Source organism: Myotis myotis, unplaced genomic scaffold, assembly GCF_014108235.1.
Source record: "Myotis myotis isolate mMyoMyo1 unplaced genomic scaffold, mMyoMyo1.p scaffold_m19_p_3, whole genome shotgun sequence".
Lineage (NCBI taxonomy): Eukaryota > Metazoa > Chordata > Mammalia > Chiroptera > Vespertilionidae > Myotis > Myotis myotis.
In genome coordinates, this window is record NW_023416335.1 from 212,906,638 (window position 1) to 212,929,542 (window position 22,905).

Here is a 22,905-nt window from a genome sequence, read left to right on the forward strand (position 1 = left end):
GTTCTACTGCAGATCCAGCCTGAATGCTGGTCCCTGACGCCCCGGTCTTTGCCACCGGCCGAGAGGAATTCAACGCAAGCCACATACCTAAGGTAACATGTTTCGGTGGCCACGTTAAAAAAGTAAAATATTTGACTTTGGGCAGTGAGCACGTGGTGCAATATATGGATCTTGTCACATAGGAACCCACACCTGAAACCTATATGTTCAGGTGGACCAAGCCACCCCAATAAATGTAACGTAAAAAAAAAAGTAAAATAAGAAGTGAAAAGAATTTTGGCAATATAGTTTAGTGGAGCCCATATACCAGAAATACTTATTTCAACCTGTGATCAATGTAAAAAGTAATATTTCAGCTTCACTTTGCTCGAAGCCTTGGACATCCTGCAGCCAGGGACCGGCCCGACACGCAGGGCACTGCTCCGGCCTCCAGGCCTGACCCCTTCCCCTTCCCTCCAACAGGCGGCGCACAGCCCGGACCGGCCGCAGCGGGGTGTCGCCTGCCATTGACTCAGGACCTCTCGCAGCGGTTCTCAACCTGTGGGTTGCGACCCCTTTGGCGGTCCAACGACCCTTTCACAGGGGTCGCCTAAGACCATCCTGCATCTCAGATATTTACATGACGATTCATCACAGTAGCAACATGACAGTTATGAAGTAGCAACGAAAATAATGTTATGGCTGGGTCACAGCATGAGGAGCTGTATTTAAAGGGCCAGAAGGTTGAGAACCGCTGTTAGGGCCTAAGAGGACCTGTCAGTGGACCCAGGGCAGGTCCGCCGCTGCACTTCCACCGCCGCGCCGCCGGGCGTCGCTCTTTCACGCGCGCCGGGGACGTGGGCGGGACTTCCGGGTGCGCGGAGGCACAACTTCCGGAGGGAGGCGGAAGAGTCGCTGGCTCTGCGCTGGGGTGTCCCGGGACGGCTGAGGGCCCCCCGGGGTGCAGGAGAGAACCGCCGGGGCGGGCCGGCCGCGCTCGGGGTGTCGGGGCCGCAGGCCTGAGGGATGAGGAGGCGCCATGTCCAGCGACGGGGCCAGGAAGCAGTTCTGGAAGCGCAGCAACAGCAAGGTCCCGGGCAGGTGGGTGTGACGGGCGCGCTGGGCTGGGGTCAGGGGTCAGAGGTCGGCCTGCTGCGGGGCGGGGGGCGTGGGGGTCTCGGGGCGGGGTCGCCTGGGCTCGCGGGGGCCTGCGCGGGTGAGGGGCCTGGGTCGGGGCGCGGGGTCTGGAGGCGCGGCCGGGAGGGGGCGCGGCCGGGAGGGGGGGCCTTCCCGCCGTCCTGGGTGCCGGGGCGAGGCCGCGGGGCCTGGCGGGGTCCGGAGGCGGCTGGCGGGCTGCTCGGGGCGCGGCGGCGCTGACCCCCAGGCTGGCCGGTCCCTCCGTGGCCGCCGCTCTGCCGGGCGCGCGAAGGTCGGTGGGAGGCGCCCCGAGAAGCTCCGTGGCCCCACTAGCTTGACTCCGCGGCAGGAAGCAGAGCGATGAAAAACAGACCGGCTCCCGCCGCGGCCCGGGGCGCCAGGGCTCCCCTAGGCCTCCTCGAGGGGCTGTCACCGCCCAGCCCGGCCTGAGGGGCGCAGAGCTGGAGGGAGAAGACTCCTCAGGGCGCTGGTGAGGGGAGGAGCCTGGGTGGGGGGAGGAGCGGGGGCGGGGGAGGAGCCAGTGGGGGGAGGAGCGTAGGTGGGGGGATGAGGTGGGGCGGGGGAGGAGCGCTGATGGGGGAGGAGCGGGGGCGGGGGAGGAGCACCTGTGGGGGGAGCAGCGGGGGGCGGGGGAGCACCCGTGGATGGAGGAGCGCAGGTGGGAGGAGGGAGTAGCACTGGTGGAGGGAGGAGTGTAAACAAAGGCCAGGATTTCTAAGCCCATTTTGTCTGGAAACCGATACTGGACCCCAAGAATCGTGGTGTGACCCTAATCCCAGGGGACTCAGCCCAGGCCCAGCTTCGGCATCAGGGTTCCTGAGAAACACCACGTGCGCGTGTGGATCGTGCGCTTTGGAGACCGCTGTGTCTGGGCAGAGGTTGTGGGGCTCGCAGGGTGAGCCGCCGACCGGGAGGGGGTCCCCGAGACCCTCTTTGCTGTGTAGGACTGTGCTTGACTGAGGAACAGAAAGAGTTTTCATTAGAACCAGCGTGGGGGTCCAAGAGGATGTGAAAACCTGGACCGGCAGCAAATAGGAAGCCCCAGGAGTGACAGGGAGGAGTGCTCCGGAACGCGGACTCGGAGGAGGAACCACGTGGCATCAGAACACACGTTGCCCGGGGCGTGGCTCAGTGGTTGAGCACCGACCTGTGAACCAGGAGGTCACGGTTCAGTTCCCAGTCAGGGCACGTGCTGACCCAGGGCAGGTGCTGACCCAGGGCAGGCTTCCGGCTGCTCGTCCACCGCGCTGTGGGCTCAGCCCCCAGTAGGGGGCGTGCAGGAGGCAGCCTATCCATGACTGTCTCATCATTGATGTTTCTATCTCTCTCTCCCTTTCTCTCTCTCAAATCAGTGAAAACTAAAAAAAAGAACGCACATGTGGGTTTTAGGTCTTGAGGTTTGGTGCCACTTCAGTCCGAATCACGTAACAACCAATCCAGATGGAGGCACAGTCGAGCTCCCGGGTGTGGTTCTGATGTGAATAAACCTTTGGATGGATGACTGTCTCTTGGTGATTCGTCATCGGACTGAGTTCAGTGGTGCCCCCCCCAAATCCATGAGCCTGCGACTGGGACCTTGTGCGGCGTCATCAGGTTAAGGGCTCACACTGGGGTAGGTGGGTCCTAGCCCAGTGCCTGGTGTCCTGCTAAGAAGAGAGAAGTTTGGACAGAGGCGCAGACCTTGGGGAGACGCCGTTTGAAGCTGGAGGCAGCGATTGTAACGAGGCGCTTACAAGCCAGGGAGCCCCGAGGGACCTGGGAGCCCGTGGGAGTGACAAGAGGCAGGCGGGCCCTCCCCCAGAGCCTTCCGAGAGGGTGGCCCCGCGACACCTCGACTTTGCTTTCTAGCCCCCAGGACCAGGAGAGGACAAGTGTCTGCGGTTGGAAACCCTGAGTTGTGGCCATGGGTTGGGACGGCCGCAGGAGACGGAGGCAGCCCTCGACTTCTCTGAGATCCATGTCCCAGAGACAGCCTTCCTTCTCCGTCCGTGCCCGTGCCGTGCCGTGCAGGGCTGTGCCCAGGCATTTCTGAGAGCAGCTCCCGTGTTACAGTTACACGGGAGGACGTGGAGGACAGTTAGGGGCTGTCACTGCCGGTGCAGGACCCGGGGAGGGTGGCCTGCCATGGCCTGTGCAGCTGCCCTGTGCCTCGTGCCCCCTGCCCTGGTGGCGGCCTTGCCCTGGCAGTGCCGCTGCGTCGCGGGACAGGAGTTGCAAAGGTTTGTCCTTTTCCCGTCAGGAGGGCAGTGGTGACCGTTGGCCATAGGCACCGTCTACCCGGGCAGGTCCCTGCCAGGTCCCGTGGCTTTGCCAGCCCTTCAGGTGCTTCCATGACTGCTCAGCTCTTTGTTTTGAGTGTGGACCCGAACCCAGAGGAACTTGAAGCAGGAAGACACCCCCACGCAGTGCAGGGCTGTGAGGGGCTTGTCTGTGGCACAGCCCTGAACGATGAGAGTGATTCCTAGTGATCGTTCCCTCGCGCTCCTTCCCGCGACCCTGATGGGTGTCCTGGGCGAGCCTGCGGCTGCTGTCCTTGTGCTTGGCAGGTGTAGTCTCCAGGGGTTTGGCGTTTACAAGACACGCTCTGCCCCACGCGGTGCTCACAGAGGCGGGCTGGGTTTGGAGCCCCTGAAAGGGGTGCTGAGAAGCAGGAGTGTTTCCCATCATGCCTCAGGCCCTTCGTGACCCGACCCTGCTTAGTCCCCGCCACGTCTCCCAGCGCTCCTTGCTTGAACTCTGCTGAGCAGGGCTGCTGTCTGTGCCAGGTGGTGCTCATCAATTTCATTCTCATCAGACCAAATCCTTGCCCTCCCATTCCTCCCTTTTGCTTGGTCATTATTTTTTAACTAGAGCAGTGATGGTGAACCTATGACATGCGTGTCAGAGGTGACACGCGAACTCATTTTTTTGGTTGATTTTTCTTTGTTAAATGGCATTTAAATATATAAAATAAATATCAAAAATGTAAGTCTTTGTTTTACTATGGTTGCAAATATCAAAAAATGTGTATATGTGACACGGCACCAGAGTTAAGTTAGGGTTTTTCAAAATGGTGACACGCCGAGCTCAAAAGGTTCGCCATCATTGAACTAGAGGCCTGGTGCAAGAAATTCATGCACGGGGGGGGGGGGGTGTGTGTCCCCAGCCTGGCCTGTGCCCTCTCACAGTGCGGGAGCCCTGTGATTGATCTCCCCAAAGAGGTAGACCCCACTCACCCAGCTGGGGCTCCTCGATGGATTGCCCCAAAGAGGTAGGCCGGAGTCGGGGGCCCTGCCCCTGGCATTGCTGTGCAGAGCTGCTGGGACCTGCCCCCATGGCTCCGTGCGGAACTGCTGGGACCCCCGGCGTCGCCTCGCAGAGCCACCGGGACCTGCCTCTGCACTGCGCACACAGCGCCAAGTCCCCGCCCACCCGTGCCCGCCCGCCCGCCCGCCCTCTGCACACGCAGCCTCCTGGTGATGGATTGTTACAGCACGAGGGCGTGAGGGCGAGACGGCCACATAGGCTTTTAGTACAGATTTGTAAACCTCCCTCCAGTGAACCTGGTCAGAGGTGGAAAGGCCTCTGGCCGGGAGTCCGTGGTCCGGGTTTTTGCCTCCTTTCCTGTTAATCCCCGTGGGACCTGCGGGCATGTCGCTCCCGCCCCATCAGTTTGCACGCGAGGCCTGAGGGAGCGGGTTAGCCCTCCTGGCTGTGACCTGCGGGAGGATCTTCGCTTGGCCTCATTGATGAGAATGAGAGGAGGCCTTTTCAACATTTTGAGAGTTTGATCATTTATTCACTCATCCAATATTTACTTCACCCATACTGGGTGCCAGCAACAGTTTCAGGTGCTGGAGACACAGCAGAAGGAGACAGACCGGAATCTGTGCTGTCCCGGCGTGCAGTGAGCAGGAGAGGCCGGGCCGAGCCAAGCTCCGTCGGCGGGGTGTGTGTGTGTGTGTGTGTGTGTGTGTGTGTGTGACTGTCATCCAGATAGACAGCAGGGACGTGGGGTGGGGAGTCCAGAGGTGGGTGCGCCACTCCCTCAGGCCTCCCGGGAACAAGATGTGCAGAGGAGAGGGCACAGTCCCCGGGAGGCTGGAGCAGAGGGGTCCAGGCAGAGGGCCAGCAAGGGCAAAGGCCCTGGTTCGGGATCAGTGCTGGTGTGTCTGAGAGCAAAGGGCCCTGAAGACAGTGCACGGGGGAGGGAGGGGGCATCCTGGGGTGCAGGGGGAGGGGCTTGTCACAGGAAGGACCTGGTCTTTCAGGCTTTTATTCTGTGAGAAGGGCCTTTGTGGGCTCCTCGGCGGCGAGTGGCGTGACCTGTGATGGGTGGCGGGGTTCCCGGGGCTGCTGGGCTGAGCGGGAGACCAGCCGGCGCTGCAAGCATCCCGGGAGGGGGAGGTGATGGTGGCTGGATGCGCAGCAGCAGGTGGAGGAAGACGCAGGAGAGGTTCAGTCTCTGACTCCCCAGGCCTGTTCTTCTCGGGCCGTTGACCCGCTTGGCTCCTGAGGGGCCGTGCTTTCTGCAGCTGCAGCCGGCACCCTGACCTTTAGATGCCAGGACGAACCCTCGCAGGCGGGCGAGTCAGCAGCCTTGCCGCGGGCCCTGCTTGTGTGCTGGCGGCCTGCCTGGCGTGTGCTGCTGGCAGCGGCCGGGCTGGCGGCGGGGCCTGCCTGGGCGACATTTGTGAGTGGGCTGGCGGCAGGAAGGCCCAATGGAGGGTGGCAGGGCTGTGGGTGCCTGGGGTGGAGCCGAGCACGAGAGGCTCATGGTGTCGCGCCCCTGACAGCTAGCCGCAGCTGCCACGGCCACGAGGGGCCTGAGCAGGTGAGACAGTCGGCTCACAGAGCGCGGAGGGAATCGTGGGGGAAACTCCTTTACTCAGACCACTGGAGGCCATGCCTCCCACGGGCCAGGCGCACGGCATGCTGGCCAGGAGGCATGGCCTCCTGGCCACAGGGGAGAAGGAGACAGTAAACACGGAGACACGCCAACGTCGGAAGTGCTCCGAAGGCCATGCTCTGGGAACGCATGTGGGCAGAGTCGCTGGGCACTGTGGTGGAGGGTCATGTCCTCCCAGAGGAGGCCACGCAGGCTGAGACCTGGCGTTGGAGAGGGGCCGCTCAGCGATGTGGGGTGGCTGCCCCACTCCTGGCCGGGACTCGCCCGCGCGGAGACCAGGGGCCCCAGAGGAGGAAGCCAGGAGGGGAGCCAGCCCAGAGCACACAGGCTCTGAGGTCCATGGAGAAGATTTGGGTCTTGGCCCGGAGAGCCATGAGCCAGGACCGAGAGGACGTGGCCGCGGCTGGGGTCCCAGAGGCGTGGACAGACAGGCTGAGGCCATGCTGCAGGTGGGTGTCGTGGGGTTCGCTGGTGGCTGGTGCTGGGCCCTCGGGACCACCAGGGTCTGGCCTGAGGATGGGTGTGGTCGGCAGAGTGATGGCCCCAAGGATGCCCACGTCCTCATCCCTAGAACCTGCGGGGCGTCATGTTACATGGCAGAGGGAGTCAGGGTGGTGAGAGTTGGTGTGGCGCGGGCCCCTGCTCTGGGCGTGCTGGCTGGGAGGAGGAAGGGGCCAGAGCAGAGGGTGCGGGGGCCTCCGGAAGCGGGGCAGCCTTCTGCTTGCAGCCGGCAGGGGCCTCGGCCCCTCAGCCACAGGAGCGTGCGCCCTGCCAACACCTGAATGAGCAGGATGGTGCTCCGGAGCCGAGGGCAGCGCTGAACCTGGGCTCGGCGGGTGGGGCTTGGGTTCCGACCTCAGAGCTGGAGTACTCGTCCGTCCGCTCAGTTTGTGGTCCTTTGTAGCAGCGGCCACAGCCAGGCCGGGTGGGGAAGGGGGAGGGTTAGGGGCGTGTGCCTGGGGAGGGGGGGAGGGTTGCAGATAGCCCTCTGCCCTGCCCTGCAGAGTCCTGCCGCGAACGTGGATGGGTGCCCGGGTCAGTCTTCATGGTGGCGGGTCCCCCACTGGCAGCCTCTGCAAAGCCCCTGCCTGCTGAGACGCTCTGAGCTGCGGCCCGACCTGCGCGCTCGCGTGTTGTTGTCAGCCTGTCTGCCTGCTGTGCTTTCTGACAGCTGTTGGCCTGCGATTTACTCGCGGTTCCTGTGGCAGGGACCCAGGAGCCTGTGCCCTGGCGGGGGTGGCGTGTTCGAGGGGGACCTGGGAGCACCAGTGGGCGGCTTTTGCCCTGTTCGCAGTTCCTTCTGCTGGCTTGTTTTCCAGTGCCCACATTTCATGCCATTGATGCTCTGGGGGTGCTTGAGGGGTGCGATGAGCAGCTCGCTCTCGGTTCCCCCCGACGTTCCCTTTGCCGATGAGAGGAGGGTGTCAGGAGGCCCAGAGGGCATGGGGCAGCGATCTCTTCCCTTTATGGGGCCCCACGCCATGCGCCATGGGGAACTCCCGCTTTGAGTCTCCCCACTGTTTGTCCCGCCATTCTGTAACACACTCCCTCTTTTCTGAGACTTAGTGGAGATACCGGCTGGGTCCCAGGGTGGAAGGCGCAGAGTCTCAGTGGCTCAGAGTCATGGAGGCTCCCTGTGCACTGCAAGGACGAGGGCTGGACACACGTGAGTGACTGATGGGGCCACGCAGGGAGCACGTGCCGCCCGCCAGGCCTGGCTAGCCGCTCGCGTGTGCTTCTCCGCACGGGCAGCGTTGGAGGCTCCGAGGGCCACGGCTCCTGAGAGTTGGCTGGCGTGAGCTCAGGCTGCCCTGCCCACCGGTCCCGGGTTCTGACCTGTGGGCCTCGTCCTGTGCGTCCTTGCTCATCCTGGGCCATCCTCCCAGGCCGGCCTGGTGTGTGCCTGCCCGGCTGGCGTGGCATCGGCTGCTCCTCCTTCTCACACAGACTGCACACTGGAGCTGGGCCCTGCTGCGGGGCAGACCTCCCTGGCACGGTGCTGGCCTGTGGGGGGAGCTGCTCTCCACGTCTTCTCTCTGCAGGTTTCAAAATGAGCTTCCTTTTTTTTTTTTTTAATATATTTTTATTGATTTCAGAGAGGAAGAGAGAGAGAGAGAGAGAGAGAGAGAGAGAGAGAGATGGAAACATCAGTGATGAGAGACAATCATTGATCAGCTGCCTCCTGCACGCCCCCCACTGGGGATCGAGGCCGAAACCTGGGCATGTGCCCTTGACCGGAATCGAACCTGGGACCCTTCAGTCTGCAGGCCAACGCTCTATCCACTGAGCCACACCAGCCAGGGCAAGATGAGCTTCCTTTCAATAAACATTCCTACGGAACTCACAAGTGGAATGACCTGCGGGCTCTGAGGCTCACACCACAGACGGAGCTGCGTCTGTCCCGCCCTCTGGGTGGGCCCCCTCTCCTCCCCAAAGCCTTTGCAGGTGATGGGGCAGCCCGGGGCGTGGGCGCCCCTCCAGGCTGCTCCGTGCACCTTGCTCTTGTTCCCACGTGCGCGCGTGTGCAGGGGGCGAGGCCAGTCGGCTGTGGGGCTGCGCGTTGTGCTGTTGGGGTGGGAAACCCGGGCGGCGGGGGCTGGCCAGGCTTCTCAGGGTTTAGGGGAGACGCTGAGGCCCACTCTCAGTGTGTACAGCACAGGACGGGGTCCCCTCGGCTAGGGCTCTGGGACGGCCCATTGGGGTGGGGCACCGGACGCCACCTCGCCTGTGCGGAGGGTCCCGCCTGCTTCTGCGTGACAGCTGCGGGCGGGCCCGGAGCGCCGCGGCTGCTGTGACCGACGTTCCGAGGACGGCTGTGCAGCACGTCCGCTCTGGACCCGTCTTGCGTTCTCTTAGGCTCATTGATAACCTGGGGTTAACTTTCTGTTCCAAACCCGTCACCAGAGCCGCTGTGGCATTCAGGTCCCAGCGGAGGGGGTTAGGTAAAGCGCCCTGATTTAAGGAGCTCCTGCAGGAAGGGGCCTGCAGGGGGCGCGCTGGTCCCTCCTGTGAGAGCTGCCTCCTGCCTGCACCGCAGCTGTACCTGGAAAGGCTTCAGCACTCACTGGCTGCATGGGAAGGAGAGCGGGCAGAGGGAGCGGGCGCTACAGGGGCCTCCCTGCTCCCAGGCCTGGGTGTGCAAAGGAGCCGATGCGGTCCTGCAGCGGGGGCCCTCCGCGGGGAGGACACACCGACCCGGAGCTCCGCGTGTAGCACGTGACACGCTCTGCGGGGGAGGCGTGAGGAGAGTCCCGGCAGCATGGGCAGGGCGGGAATTCTGACGCAGCGTGGGTGACATCACACCGGGCTGAGGGACCATCTGTTCCTTGAGGCACTTACTTGGGTGTGCAGGGTGTTGTGTAATCAGGGGCTTTGGCTGCACCATCTTGACAGTGAGAGTGGCTGAGGGCCAGGTGTGGGGGGAGTGGGCCGAGGGCCAGGTGTGGGGGGAGTGGGCCAAGGGCCAGGTGTGATGGGGAGTGGGCCGAGGGCCAGGTGTGGGGGGAGTGGGCCGAGGGCCAGGTGTGGGGGGAGTGGGCCGAGGGCCAGGTGTGGGGGGAGTGGGCCGAGGGCCAGGTGTGGGGGGAGTGGGCCGAGGGCCAGGTGTGGGGGGAGTGTGCCGAGGGCCAGGTGTGGGGGGAGTGGGCCGAGGGCCAGGTGTGGGGGGAGTGTGCCGAGGGCCAGGTGTGGGGGGAGTGGGCCGAGGGCCAGGTGTGGGGGGAGTGTGCCGAGGGCCAGGTGTGGGGGGAGTGTGCCGAGGGCCAGGTGTGGGGGGAGTGTGCTGAGGGCCAGGTGTAGCAGGGAGTGGTGCTCTGCAGGGGTAGTGGAGTTCCAAAGCTTGGCCGTGCACAAGTAGGCCCAGATAGTCTTGATCTTGGGGTTTTAAAAAACCTTCTAGACCTGTGTGTAAAACAGCTAGACAGGTTCCTTTGAGATGCTGTCATACTGTGCGCATCTGGCTTACTTTTCAAAGTCGTGTCATGAAGCTTACTTACCTTAATTCTTGTAGCTGTGGTTCAGTCATGTTTTCTTTGGGTTCATGGTCTATTATATGTATATAGTCCAGTTTGTCTACTTATTTTTCAGATAATTCTTAAAAATTAAAAAAGAGCCGAAACCGGTTTGGCTCAGTGGATAGAGCGTCGGCCTGCGGACTGAAAGGTCCCGGGTTCGATTCCGGTCAAGGGCATGTACCTGGGTTGCGGGCACATCCCCAGTAGGAGATGTGCAGGAGGCAGCTGATCGATGTTTCTCTCTCATCCATGTTTCTAACTCTCTATCTCTCTCCCTTCTTCTCTGTAAAAAAAAAAAATCAATAAAATATATATAAAAGAAAAGGTTACAAACATCCCTGAACCTGTCCCTTGGTGTGCAGGGCATGTGCTCACAAGTGGAGTTATGTCCCGGTGCCTCCTTTCCATAGAAACCACTACTGTTCTCTTTAAAACTGAATTACTGTAGTGTTTAAAGCAGGATAATTTATTAAAAAGCTTATTGGGTCGTGTTTTTAAAAGAAAGATTTCATGATCTGAAATGAGGTAGTTGCCACTTATTTTTCTAAAATGGCTTCAGTTGAAACTTGTTTTTCTTCTCAGCTATGCAAGACCAAATAGAAATGAAATTTTAATCAGGTGAAATGAGGTTCCTTTTAGTCGGAGGTTGAACTTTGTTGGAACATTTTCTGCTCAATAAACACAAGTGGTTGCCCATGAAGAATTAATGAGCGCGCTGCTGCGTGGGAGGGAGCGGGCCTGCAGCCCGCGATAACGCTGCGAGGCTCTCGTGAACACGCGGGCCCAGAGGCAGCGGCGCGGCCTCCTCCTCTGAACCGTGTAAGCACTGCGACGTCCGGGAGAATGCGAATGCTCAGTGCAGATGGGGTGGGCGTGTTGGTGACGCTGTTAGTACATCACGTTGCAGTACTCACACTGCTATCGTACACGGTCATCTCATTCCATACTCCTTCTTCAAAAAAGCATGTTTTTATTGATCTCAGAGAGGAAGGGAGAGGGAGAGAGAAATAGAAACATCCATGATGAGAGAGAATCATGGATTGGCTGCCTCCTACACGCCCACCCTGGGGATGGAGCCCACAACCCCGGCATGTGCCCGGACCGGAATTGAACTGTGACCTCCTGGTTCATAGGGTGATGCCCAACCATTGAGCAACACTGGCCGGGCTTCATACACATTCTTATTCCCATGTCTGGGACGAGGACGCTGAAGCTCAGAACAATTACTGGGTTAATAATGTGCCAGCTCGTACCTGCTGGAGGTGGGACTCGAACCCAGGCCTCTTGATCCCTACAACTGGGAACTGCCTGCCAAGGTCAGGAGGCCTCTGTGACGCTTCCGGAAGGGCCATCGCTGGGGGGTTGTGCTTGGTCTAGGCAGGCGGCTACTTTCTTTCCCTACGAAAAACTGCTCACGGATTCTGTGGGCCAGGAGCTCAGACCTGACTCAGTGGGAGCGGCTGGTCTGCCCCATGGGGTCCGGGTGTCACTGGGCAGCCTGGACGGCGGGGACCCAGTGCGAGGCTGGTTCCCTCACGTGTCTGGCGGACTCGGGCTGTCAGCTGGGACCGTGCGCGCTGCGAGTGGGGAGGCTTGCACGGGGGCTCCAGTGTGGCTAGCATGGTGGCTGCGTTCCAGGAGAGAACCCAGGAGGACTGGGTGGCAGCTAGATTGCCTTTAAAAAATCACATCTTTATTGAGAGTCACACAATATAATTCACCCCTTTAAATTCACAGCCAGTACGTTCACTCATTTAAAGTTTTACCTTCAGTGACATATGTCCATGTATTACAAGAGTCGTATACCCATCCTCACAGTTAGTTTTAGATAATGCTTATCACCTGGAAAAGAAACGCCGTCCCCTGTACCTGTCACCCCGGCTGCCCACTCCCCACCCTGAGCAGACACTCCTCTATTTTCTGTCTGTCTAGGTTTGTCCATCCTAGACATTTTATACAGGTGGAACGTGACTGGCTTCTTGCACTTAGCATGCTTTCAAGGTTCTTCTGTGTGGTGGCGTGTCCGCACTTCGTTTTATAGCTGAATAGTATTCCATTGGGTGGGTGCACCACGCATTGTTTTCCCTGTCTCTGCTGGCGGACTGTGTGAGTTTTGGTGGGATGTCTTCATTTCTCTCGGGTGTTCACCGGGAATGGAGTGACTGGGTCATATGGTCACTCTTTTTAAAAATATTTGGGCAACTGTCTGTCTGTTTCCCAAAAATGGCTACACCATTTTCATTCCCAGCAGCAGGCATAAGGCTTCTATTTTCTGTTTTCTTGTTATTATGTGTCTCTTATTTTAGCCAGCGAGTATGTGTGAAGTGGTAGCTTATTGTGGTTTTCATTTCCTTAATGACCAGATGTTGAGCATCTTTTCATTTGTTTCTTGACCTATTGTGTATCTTCTTTGGAGAAATTGCTATTCAAATCCCCTTTCCTTTTTAAAATTAATTGTTCTTTTATTTTTGAGTTTGGAGAGTTCTTCGTATATTCCAGATGCAATCTTTTATCAGATATGTGATTGCAACAGCCCCCACCCCACCACCCCCGTCTGTGGGTTGTCTTTCTATTTTCTTTCTTCTTTTGGGGCAGAATTTTGTGGTTTTATGAACACACACAATCTGCACACAGCCTGGCCCTGGGGTTGGTGACTGCTGGCAGCTGGGCTGCTCCTCCCCCAGGGGCTTTGCGGGTCTTTGGGGAGACATGTGAGCAATCAGCACAGTGGGACCTGTTGCTGGTCAGCAGCGCGGCAAGCTCCTTGACGTTATGGACCAGAATCTTCCGGAAGCCGCCGGGCAGCATGTGCTGTTTTCTTGTTGCTCCCGTGACCGGTGTTGGGCATCAGGATCTGGCCCTTGGATCTTCTCCGCCCCCTGTTGTCAGTGCCTCTGGGTTCCCGCCCGCCCCGCTCAATCTTGACGCGTCGGTCTGACTGGTGCCGGAGGAACGTCCTGGTCCTCTTTTGGACAGTCTTGGGGCTTCAAGGGTCTGAGGGCAGCCACGGTGCCTTTAAAGGAGACAGGGACCTGGACACACACAACAGCCCGGCCTTCAGCACTGGTCACTGTCGTGCAGCCGCCAGCCGCCCAGCAAGCAGGCGACGGAGTGGGGCTCTGCCAGGCCTGCGTTCCCTCCGTCTGCGAAGCTGGCGCGGCCTGGGCGGGTCTTTCTGTTTTCTTGATGGTGTTCTTCGAAGCACCGAAGGTTTTACTTTGGACAACGTCCAGTTGATCTGGTTGTTGTTATTGCTCTTGGTGGCATCCTAAGAAGCCAGTACCTACCCTAAGTTCTGTGTTTTTTTGCTCAGAGTTTTATAGCTTTAGCGCCTCCATTTAGGTCTCTGCTTTTGAGTTAGCTTTTGTGTATGTGGAGAGGCTAGTGTGCACTTTGTTCTCTTGCGTGTCGATGTCTCGTCCCAGCGCAGCTGTTGAAAGACAGTTCTCTCCCCGTTGGGAGTCTTGGCACCTTGTCGTAAACCTCGGGCCTCTCAGTTCTGCGCGGGCCTGTGTTTATCCTTAGCGGGGCCATGCTGCCTCGGTGACGGGTCTCCCAGTGAGGTTTGAGATCGGGGAGCGTGTGAGTCCTCTCACTTCGTTCTTCTTCGATACTGTTTTGGTTTCTTGGGTCCCTTGAATGTGCACATGAACTTCCAGATCGGCTTGTCAGTGTCTGCAGAGAAGCTGTATTGAATCTGTATTGAATGTGGGGAGCATAGCAACAATATTAAGTCTTCTGATACATGAATTTGGTTGTCTTTCCATTGATTTAGGTCTTTAATTTCTTTCAGTGCTACATCTTAGTTTTCAGGGTCTAAGTTTCACATACCTTTGTTAAATACATTCTTAAGTGTTTCATTCTTTTTGATGCCATTATATGTGGGATTGTTTCTTTAATTTCATTTTCAGGTTGTTCCTTGCAAGTGTATAGAAATGTAATTCATTTTTGTGCATTTATCTTGTATCTTGAAACCTTGCTGAATTTGTTTCTAAGTTCTGATTTTTTTAGTGGATTTCTTAAGACTCACGGTACCCAGGAAATATCCTGTCACCGTGTTCGATAGCCGTACTTCCCCTTTCTAACTGGGTGCCCTTTACTTCTTCTCCCCTGATTGCTCCGGACAGGTCTGCAGGACAATGTGGAGGGAGGTGGCGTCTCATTTCCTCTTCGGGCCGAAGTCTGACGTGAGCCGTGGGCTTTGCAGATGTTCTTGATCAGAGGGAGGGCACTTCCTTCGAATTCTAGTTTGTGGAGCCTTTTTCCGTGAAGGGTGTTGACGTTTTACAGTGTCTGTTCTGCTGAGATGATCATGTGGTTTTTGTCCTTTTTTTCTGTTAATATGGTATTTTGTAGTAATTGATTTCTGGTTGTTAAACTGATTCCGGACACAGTGGATCTGAGGCCACCTGTCCCTGCTGGAGCCCAGGTCATCAGAGGCGGGGCTGAATCACGTGGGAGTGTTTATCCCAGTGATACCGCCGTATGGGGAGAGCCGTCGGCTGGTCACCCTGGAAATGCTGCTCTGCCCCCTCGCCAGAGGCTGATTATATGCAGGTCAGCCGGTGGGGAGAGTCGATAGGTAGTGAGTCCTGGGCCTGCCTTCTCTCACGGTCCCTGCAGAGACCAGCCCGAGTGCTGCAGAGAGGCCCCCTTCAGGTGGCTGTCCTTGGTGTGGGCTCCGGGCGGCCTGACCCCCAGGGCCCGCTCTCCCTGTAACACAGCCTCCGTCTCCCAGGTCCACAAGGAACTCGCTCATCTGTAGTGAGTGAGGTGACTGCCACAAACAACTGTGGTCCTATGCTTATACACGCCCCCCCCATCAAAACTAGCCTTGCATGGGGAAAAAAGGAGGCTTATGTAACACTTTTTTAAATTTTATTTTATTGATTTTTTACAGAGAGGAAGGGAGAGGGATAGAGAGTTAGAAACATCGATGAGAGAGAAACATCGATCAGCTGCCTCCTTCACACCCCCTACTGGGGATGTGCCTGCAACCCAGGTACATGCCTTTGACCGGAATCGAACCCGGGACCTTTGAGTCCTCAGGCCGACGCTCTATCCTCTGAGCCAAACCGGTTAGGGCAACACTTTAAACAATAAAGAATTAAAAAATAACTAGCCTTGCATTCCTTGGAAAAATCCCATTTTGTCACGTAATAGAATTATTTTTTTAATCCTCACCTGAGGGTATGTTTCCATTGATTCTAGAGAAAGGAAGGGAGGGGAGAGAGAGAAACATTGATGGCAGCCTCATGCATATGCCCAGACTGGGGATGGATCCTGCAACCTGAGTATGTGCCTGGACTGAGAATGGAACTTGCAACCCTTTGGTGCCCAGGACGATGCTCCAACCGAGTCCCACTGGCCCGGGCATGATATATACATTTAAAAAATGATCTTGCCTGGCCAGCGTGGCTCAGTGGTTGAGCGTCGATCTATGAACCAGGAGGTTACGGTTTGATTCGGTCAGGCCGCATGCCGGGATCCCCAGTAGGGGGCGTGCAGGAGGCAACAGTCAATGATTCTCTCTCATCATTGATGTTTCTGTCTCTCCCTCTTCCTTCCTCTTTGAAATAAATAAAAATATATTTAAAAAATGATCTTGTATTTCGTTCACTGGCATTTTGTTTGCCTTTGCATGCATATTTATAGACATACTAGTGGCCCAGTGCATAGATTCGTGCACATTGAAAGGAAATTAATTAGAAGAAATATTTTAATATTGCTATTTGCCCTTTCTCTATAATAGAAGTGCCAGAGATGAAAGAAAATTGGTAAAATGTATATGAAAATAGTATACCAGTATAAATTGAGCAACAAATAGACAATAACAACATGACATAACGACAACAAAGACATGATATAAAAACAACAAAAATGATATAAAAACAACATTGAGTCCTAACCGGTTTGGCTCAGTGGATAGAGGGTTGGCCTGCGGACTGAAGGGTCCCAGGTTCGATGCCGATCAAGGACAAGTACCTGGGTTGTGTGCACATCCCCAGTGGGGGGTGTGCAGGAGGCAGCTGGTTGATCTTTCTCTCTCATCGATGTTTCTAACTCTCTATCCCTCTCCCTCCTCTCTGTAAAAAATCAATAAAATATATTTAAAAAAAAGGAAAAAGAGAAAAACAACACGGATAGAAATGACTGATAAAGTGATGAAACGTATTCTGATGCTCCCTGTATGCCACATGAAGAGCAAAACACTTTCAGGGCGCTTGACTGATCTCCCTTGCTTTATGTGCATCGCAAATGCGCGAGTCAACATTTATTTTTCAGTTGCCAGTGCGCGTCGCAGGCGCCGGCCGGCTGGGTGGACGGACGGACGGCTGGTCACTTAGCCTGCCAGGCACATAGAATTGAGGGGTCCGCGGTGCTCTTCGCTGCCGGTGACCTGGTTTGTTTCTGGTAGCGGGTGATGCTGGCGCCATGCAGTGAGCTGGAAGCGTTCCCTCTGCTCCTCGGTGTCAGAAGCACTTCTGAAGGGCTGGCCTTAATTCTTCCTTATACTTGTTGGAACTGACCAGGGAAACAAACCGGCCTGGGCTCTCTGTGTAGTGTTTCCATGACTCATTCATGCCTGTCAGATGTTCTTTTTCCCATTGAATTCCGGTGGTTTTCGTCTTCCTGGGAGTCTCTCCGGTCACCTCAGTTGCCGCGCTTGTTGCTGTTCAGCTGTTCATGATGCTCTCCCACAGCCCCTTCTGCCTGTGGGGTCAACGGTCACGTCCCCCTGCACCCTGACGTTGGGAATTCGAGTCTTCCCTCCTTGCTGTCAGTCGGTCTAGCTAAAGGTTTGTCGACTTTGCTCATCTTTTCAAAGGACCACCCTCAGTTCCTTAAGGTTTTCTCTACCATTTTCTGAGGCTGTGCCTTCTAAAGAAGCAGCCAGACCGGCGGCTCCTCAGTGATCCCCGAGCTCCTGCGGGGGTCCCTGTGGTGGCCTCTTCTCTTCCTCCCCGCGTGGCTGGGCTGCCTGTGGGCGGCTCCTGCTCCCGGCTCCCCGGAACGGCTCTGCCTTTGTCTGCATCGTGTTTCCATGTCAGGTTATTTGGAAAAGTTGGTTTATGGCCAAAACTCTCCCCTCACATCCATGAAACGAAACCCCACAGGACAACAAAACTGGGCTGCACCGTTAACACTGGCCACGACGCAGTCCTGACGGAACGCTGCAAAGACATATAAACATTAACAGAACTTCACACGCGTGCAGAATGAGGTGACACGTTGCCTGGAGACCGAGCCTTCGGTGGAAACGCCAACCCCTGCAGGGAGTTGCCGTGTCAGGTTCAGGTGTCGCTCCGAGGAGGCGGACCAGGAAGGGGACGGGTGCTTTCAGCCCTGCCGTGGGCCGGAATGCCGGGCCCGTGACGTGGTCTCTCACTGCGAGGCGCGTGGGAGCCCCTGCGCGCGACCCTGGCTTTGCCACCTGCTGGCTGGGCTGACCTGGGCAGGCTCCCCGAGCTTTCCGTCCCGTTCCCTTCCCTTCCCAGCTTCGGGAGGCCTCCGCGCTCCTCGGGGGTGGTCTCCTCTCCACTGCACAGCCAGCCCTGGCACCGCTCGCCCACCACTCCACGGGCGCTCCTGACGGCGCCGGGCAAGGGGCCCCCGAGGGACCTGCGATTAGATGGGGCCACCTGGGCACTCCAGGACAAGCCCGGGTCCGTCCTCAGGCACAGCCACAAAGCCCGCTGGGCCCCGCCAGGCGACACAGCACAGGTTCGGGTCAGGATGTGACACCCTTCAGGCCCTTACTCTGCAGCCACTGCGCCTGAATGACAGGAGTCCTCTGATTTCAGGAAGGTTTGAAAATCAGAAAAGGGTGACGCCCCTTAGGGAGACGGACCGAGGGCCTGGCAGGGAGCGACAGAGGGAGCACAGAGACAGAAGGGGTAGGAGCTGCTCCCTCACCAGGATGGAGGAGACGCACCCGCAGAGCCCACGTGCCTCCGTCAGGTTCGCGGCGACCCGCCGGCGCGGGCGTTCTGCGCTGGCCGTGGCGCCCGCTGCCCCGCTGCAGCGGTGCATCCCTCGTATCCCCGGCCTCCCTGTCCGGAGCTTATCCTCGGAGCACAGTGTCCTGACAGCATTGTCCCCAGAGGGTGTGCTGCTGTGCGACAGTCACCAGCCGTCGGAGCAGCCGCGTGTCTGGCAGTCAGCGCTGGCTGCATGCTCATGGCGGAGCCATATGGTGGGACGGGGAGTGACAGGCGTTCTGTCCGGGGGATGGCCAGGCAGGGATGAGTCCGCTGGTGCTCATTCCATCAGCACAGATTTTCAAGACTTAATTCAGAAATAATGACAGAGTTACAAGGAAGCGCAGAGGAATGTGTAGGAAAATCCTGTGTGCCCTTCTCATTACTGTGCTGTTACGTTTACATGTGCTGCTTAAGTTTTTTATAGCTACCCAGCAGTACGTGCAAAGTAGGTCAATGCATTTAAGTACATTGGAGAATAGTAATGACGTGGGCAACTAGGCCTGCTCTATTGCTAAGTAAAGAGGTAGGATTTCATTCTGTTTTGACAAATGAAAACATTCATCTGTGTACCTAGCAGCCCAGGTCTGCGTTTGTCCCCACTGCCCAGCCCCGCTGCTTCAGCCTTTCCGCGGTCTCCTCCGTGTGGCCAAGCCTCAGCCAGGCTGTGCTCCCCATGTGGAAGCTGAGGGTGGACCTGCCAGCTGGCAGCGGGGCCGTGCTGCCAGACACCCACACTTCCCCCTCCTGCCTGCCGCCCGTGGTGGTGGCAGTATCTCCTGCGTGTCTCTCAGGGTGGCTGGGTGGCTGGGTGGCTGGGTGGCTGGGCCGTCCCAGGCCGCACCTCCGTGTGCCGAGCAGGAGAAAGGGAAAGCTGGGGCGTGGGGTGCGAACCCACTGTCTCCGCCTGTGAGGCGGGGAGGCCTGCCACGTATTGCTGACCGGCCCGCAGGGTCACGTGGCCACCCCTGGCTGGACGTCCTCAGGAGGCGGGGCTGCGCAGCTGACCGACCTGATTGCCACATGGTCGTGTTGTTTCCATCTTATCCTGAGTTTATCCCGATGAGCGTCAGACTGTTACAATAAAACCAGGAGTCTCTAAAACTTGTGTGTGCCCTTTTGTGCTTGTGCATCGGCTCTAGACAGACGGTGCCAGCTGGGGGCTTCCTGACGGCATTCCACAGCGCGTGTGCCGGACTGCCCTGCGGCTCCAGCAGCCCTGTCCCTGTGGTGGTGCCCGAGGCTGTGCTGATGCCGCTAGGGCTGTGGCCCGGAGGGGGGGGGGGGGGGGACGCCGCAGGGGTGTGGCCCTGTGGGGGGGTGCTGAATGCCTGCTCTCTGTGGGGTGTGGGCCTGTATGGCGCATTCATCCCTTAGACGGGCCGGAGGGTGACCGGGTGGCGTTGGCGGAGCGCTTGCCTCAGGCGGGGGTCCAGGGCTGGCCTTGGCCCCGTGTCCACGGAGTCTAGGGAGCTAGAAGCTAACGTGCGCTCCCTTTCTTTTGAACCAGCATCCAGCACGTGTACGGCGCCCAGCACCCCCCTTTTGATCCACTGTTACACGGCACGTAAGTGATGCCCAATTCTCCCGGGGGCTTCGGGGTCCTGGGGCTGGGGGACCCTCCGGCTCCCTGGAGTTCCTGGGGGAGGGCACGGTCTTCCGTCCAGCAAACACGCGTGAGACACTGCTGGCCTTTCACGCTCGTCCTCCTGGGGGAGGCGGGGGGGCGGATGTGGAAGGACAGCCCGAAGTGGGCCGCCTGTGCAGGGGACATGGAGCTGGCTCCCCCACCGGCGGGGGGTGGTGTCCCTCGCTCTCCACGCACCCGCCCAGCTGCCCACGGCTCCCTCCGCCCTGTGTGTCCCGTTCCTTGCCACAGGTGAGCGAGAGGAAGGTGTGGCCCAGATGTTGTCTACAGTCATACTGTGGGGGCTCTCATATCCCCATCCGTGCCCCAAAGGCCTGTCTGTGTCTGTGAGCGGTCCCTTCACGCCCCCCCACCCGCCCCCCCGCAGCCTCGGGAGGGGGCAGGGGCGCTGGGAGGAGAGAATGTATGGGCCCTGCCAGGTGAGTCTTGGGCACCTGAGCACCTGGCGGCAGCGCTGTGCTCCGCACAGACCGCGTCTGCCCTGCCTGAGCCCGCAGCTTCTCCCGCCCCTGGCTGGCTCTGGTCCGCGTGTGCTCTCCCCTCCGCCAGCTCCATGGAAGCAGAAAGTGGTGTGTGCTGTTCACCTGGGGACTCCCTCCTGACTGTGGGGGAGTTTCAGGGCTCCCAGGGTCCAGTGACTGCCTTTGCCTTGCAGCTTGCTCAAGGCCACGCCCAAGGTGCCCACCACGCCCGTGAAGGCCAAGAGAGTCAGCACCTTCCAGGAGTTTGAGAGCAACACCAGCGATGCCTGGGATGCGGGCGAAGACGACGACGAGCTCCTGGCCATGGCAGCTGAGCGCCTCAACTCCGAGGTGGTCATGGAGACGGCCCACCGCGTCCTGCGCGACCACAGCCAGCGGCAGGAGCAGCACAAGCTGCAGGAGTCCCCAGGGCCCGGGCAGAAGCCCAAGCCCGCGGCAGAGCCGCCTCCGGTCGCCAGTGGGGACCTGCGGCTGGTGAAGTCTGTCAGCGAGAGCCACACGCCCTGTCCTGCAGGTGGGCTGGGGCGGAGCTGGTGTGCACTCCCGCAGGAGGGGGAGCCCTGCCCTTGCAGCAGGAGCCCTGCCCTGAAGGCCCCGAAGGGCGTCATCCGGGCCCCGCAGGCTTCCCCAGCGGGAGAAGCCGCTCGCAGCTCTGTGCCCGGCTCTCAGCCTCTCGCCTTCTCGTGGAGGGCGGGCCCTGGCTCTGTGGGCCCATCATGAGAGGGTGCAGTGAGCACGGCTCGGGCCTCCTAGGTGTGCCCTGGTTGCTCTCGGGGGGCGTTTCCAGCAGGGCCAGGCCAGCTGCACGGGCAGAGGACGCACCTCCAGGGACACTCACGTGGGTGCAGGGTCTGTGGTGTGTGTGCCGATGAGGAACTCCGGGGGGGCCTGTCTGCACTCCCGCCTGCCTGCGGCACTCAGCGGCCGTCCTCGCCATGGTGCTCACTTCCTGCACTTTCTGTGCGGTCGGGTCTGGGGTATGGGACCCAGTGCCTGAGCATCCGCCACGGGCCAGTGCTGTGGGCTGGGCCTCACCCAGAGTGTGGGGGTCTTGTGTTCACTCTGGTCTCACCTAGAGGGCGGTTCTGCCCCTGGGGACATGGAGCAGGGTCTCAGGACATTTTTGGTGGTCACATTGGGGCTGGGTGTTGCCACTGCATGTAGTGGGTGGAGGTCAGGTTGCTGTGCCACATCCCTCGTGCCCAGGATGGGCCACCCACGGGAGCTCCCCCGCAGGTGCACAGCAGGCGCTCCTGGTCCTCTGGAGACTGACCTGGCTGGTGCCAGGACACCAGGCGTGTCGTCAGGTTCAGCTTGCTCAGCGGCGGCACGAAGGAGAACACGGCAGGCCTGATTCTCAGGGACCTGGTCCCGGTCTGTGTGCCAACTGGCACTCCATCGGGAGACGCGGGGCACGGATGCTGTCATTTCCGTGAGGCGGATGGGACACGGCGGTGGACAGGATCCAGGAGCACCCAGTGTGGGAGCCCCGGCTCAGTCTCGTGTGGAAGGCGGGGGCATGTCGGCGAAGGCTTCAGAGGGGAGGGGATGCCTGCGGGTTCCAGGGGGTGAGCCCTCCCGGCGGGGAGTCACAGCCGGCAGGTCAGGCCTCCTGCCCCTGAGGAGGGTCATGTTTGCAGCCTCGTCTGCAAATTCCCAGAAGATGGGCCTCGTCCCAGGGCCCTGTTTCTGTTGGTGTCCGCTGTCGTTCCATAAACGCTGTTGAAGTGAACTAGCTTGTCCTCAGGGCCTGGCGACCGCGGGCCTCCCACTGTGCCCTGCCCTCCCCACCCTCCAGGCTCTCCCCCTCGTCCCTGCACAGGGACATCCCAGGCCAGGCCTCTGCTCAGAGGAGGACCTATGACTCTATTTTTTTAATTTTTAAAAATATTTTTGTTGATTTCAGAGAGGAAGGGAGAAGGAGAGAGAGAGAGAAAAACATCAGTGATGAGAGAGAATCATGGATCGGCTGCCTCCTGCATGCTCCCTACTGGGGATCCAGCCTGCAACCCGAGCATGTGCCCTTGACTAGAATTGAACCTGGGACCCTTCAGTCCACAGGCCAACGCTCTATCCACTGAGCCACACGGGCTACGGCTGTGATTTCCATTTCACTTTGTTGCTTACATGACAGTGTTTTGTAATTCATGTCCTGGAGTGTTCCACTTCCCGGACGGCCCAGTCAGCACTGCCTCTCCTGCTCCGTGACGTGCCACGCCAGCATTTATGTTGGAGGCCTGTCATGGGTGCGGCCGTGGGGAGCAGGTGTCCCCTGTGCAGTGTCCACGGGGCCCGCCTGCTGCATCCGCTGCGACACTCGGCCTGGGTGGACGGCGGCCTGGGGCTCAGACGGTGCCGCCTGGGCTCGTAGCTGCCTCCGCGCCCGCCCCACACCGCCCGCTGCCCTGACTTTCCTAATGACCGTCTGAGGAGGCCTCGTGCCTGAGTCAGGTGCACTTGCTTGTTTTAGGGAGCCATTGGGTTCCTGGGAAAGCACATCTGTGGCTGGGAAGGCTCAGTGGGCACGGCCAGGTGACAGCTGTCCTCGTCGCTGACCATGTCGGAGCCACGCACGGGGTCTGGTGTGGCTGCCCACAGGTGGCGGTTAGACCCCGCCTTCAGGGACCCTCGGGGACTTGCCGTGTTTCCTACGCACCGTAGCAGGGAGACCTGGTGCCGGTCTTCCTGTTTCCTCGGGACGCCACTGTCACCTTCCACATCCCTCCGCCCTGCGGGCCCACTGTGTGCTCTGCCA

General features: G+C 59.0%; 1 protein-coding gene across 3 annotated transcripts in view; it reads left to right on the plus strand.

Annotated features, from left to right (window-relative positions):
* Nucleotides 1–881: 881 nt before the first annotated feature.
* The window catches only part of TBC1D22A (TBC1 domain family member 22A), a 120,964-nt gene continuing 98,940 nt past the window's right edge, over nt 882–22,905 (plus strand). For all 3 annotated transcript variants that reach the window (XM_036299155.1, XM_036299157.1, XM_036299156.1), the window contains exons 1-3: nt 882–1,080; nt 19,531–19,587; nt 20,324–20,664. In XM_036299155.1, the coding sequence (XP_036155048.1) occupies nt 1,019–1,080; nt 19,531–19,587; nt 20,324–20,664 (460 nt within the window). In that variant the 5' untranslated portion in view covers nt 882–1,018. The remainder of the gene's footprint in view (nt 1,081–19,530; nt 19,588–20,323; nt 20,665–22,905) is intronic.